Raw genomic sequence first — 1,916 nt, 5'->3', positions numbered from 1 at the left:
GGCCCGCAGTGGGGGGTGCAGCTCCGCCCATCCCGGGACGTCAGCGCAGCCGAAGCTCGTATTGCTGTCGGAGCAGCTTCAGCGCGTCGGACGTAGTGGCGCGCGTCTGTAATCCTAGCCGTGGGGGAGACTGAGCCCAACGGATCGCTTGAGCCCGGGGTTCTGGGCTGACGTGTGCTATGTGGGACCCTGGAGTGGGGCGCCCAACCTTCAACTTAAAACCGGTATCGATACGGTGACCGTGGGAAAGGTCGCTTTGACGAGGCACGAGACCCGGTGGAGGTGTCAGAGATGGAGCAGGGAAGCTCCCGTGGCGGTCAGTGGATGGACCGCGTCTGTGAATAGCCACGCCAGACAGACACGGGCAAGATAGGGAGACGGGGGCTCACCTTTTGCCACACACTACTAATAAATAACACACCCTAAATACCCAACAAAAACTCCAAAAACCCCTTTTCACCCCAAAACACACACACGCAACACACTGCCTCCTACTGAACAAAAACCCCAACAACCCCGCACCGCTCAACTACACAATTCACTGCGCCGAGCAAATCTCAAACACCGATCCTGCCCTCTAATAATACATCTGCACAAACAATCAGCAAACGCCTCCCCGAGTTTGGTTGGTTTTTCTCCCAATGCCGCTTCTTGTGCTTAAAAAAGCCGCCTCATGGCGCCGACACCAAGCCTCACCTAAGCCTTCCTGTCGCTTACCAAGCCTCAGCTGCTGCTATCACACCCACCTGCCCTCAACGCCTGTCGCATCAGCTTCCCATGTCCCCTCAGCTCCTGTGTGTCCCCTCACACCCACCATCCCTTCATCTCCCCTATGTCCCCTCCATGTCCTTACACAGAATTCTCTGGCCCTTCCTCTGCTCCCTCTTGCTCTTCGTACCACTCTCCCCTTTAACCCCTCTTTCCAAAGCCAACACATCACCACATGTTTTATGCTTTACTTGATGTTTATGGAAAACTTTATATTTTATGTTGTGCTTGGCCATAACTGCGTATTAGGTAGGCAGGAACTGGGGATTGGTTGGGTGGATTTATGTAAACCTTAGGAATAAATTTTGCTTTTTATTCCCTGGCGCGCATATTTGTGGACAATTTCCACCTTGCACCCTGCAGAGAATAAACAATGTCACCTTTCTAAACCTGACTCGTTCGTGTTTAAGAGTCCCTAAGATTCGGCAACACCTTCAGCTCCTCAGTGTCCTCCCTCAACTCCCCACGTCCCCTGACCCCCCATGTCCCTTCTTCACACCCTCCATGTCCCCATCCTCCATATCCCCTCAAACCCCCGTGTCCTCTCAGCTCCATGTCCATTCACAACCCCATGTTCTTCACACCTCCATGCACTCTCACATCTTCAGCATCCCCTCGTATCCTCAATGTCCCCTCACACTCTATGTCCTCTCACACGCCCATGTCCTCTCACACCCGCGTCCTCTCAGCTCCTACACGTCCCCTCACACTCCATGTCTCCTCACACTCTGTCCCCTCACACCCCGCGTCCTCTCACACCCAGTGTCCCCTCACTCCCCGTGTCCCCTCACTCCCCGTGTCCCCTCACACTCCATATCCTCGCACACTCCGCGTCCTCTCACAGTTCATGGCCCCTCACTCCCCGTGTCCCCTCACTCCCCGTGTCCCCTCACACTCCATATCCTCGCACACTCCGCGTCCTCTCACAGTTCATGGCCCCTCACTCCCCGTGTCCCCTCACTCCCCGTGTCCCCTCACACTCCATATCCTCGCACACTCCGCGTCCTCTCACAGTTCATGGCCCCTCACTCCCCGTGTCCCCTCACTCCCCGTGTCCCCTCACACTCCATATCCTCGCACACTCCGCGTCCTCTCACAGTTCATGGCCCCTCACTCCCCGTGTCCCCTCACTCTCTCCGACGCCCCAC

At 56.2% G+C, this 1,916-nt stretch overlaps 1 protein-coding gene across 1 annotated transcript in view; it reads right to left on the bottom strand.

Moving 5' to 3' along the window:
• Window positions 1-1,617, bottom strand: part of RPS29 (ribosomal protein S29) — a 2,161-nt gene extending 544 nt beyond the window's left edge. The window contains exon 1 of the mRNA XM_005418074.2: window positions 1,577-1,617. Within this exon, the coding sequence (XP_005418131.1) occupies window positions 1,577-1,617 (41 nt within the window). The remainder of the gene's footprint in view (window positions 1-1,576) is intronic.
• Between the last annotated feature and the right edge of the window lie 299 nt (window positions 1,618-1,916).

The sequence above is a fragment of the Geospiza fortis genome, unplaced genomic scaffold (assembly GCF_000277835.1).
Source record: "Geospiza fortis unplaced genomic scaffold, GeoFor_1.0 scaffold23, whole genome shotgun sequence".
NCBI lineage: Eukaryota > Metazoa > Chordata > Aves > Passeriformes > Thraupidae > Geospiza > Geospiza fortis.
The sequence above is the reverse complement of the archived record's forward strand: the minus strand, read 5'-3'. Positions and strand labels throughout refer to the sequence as shown.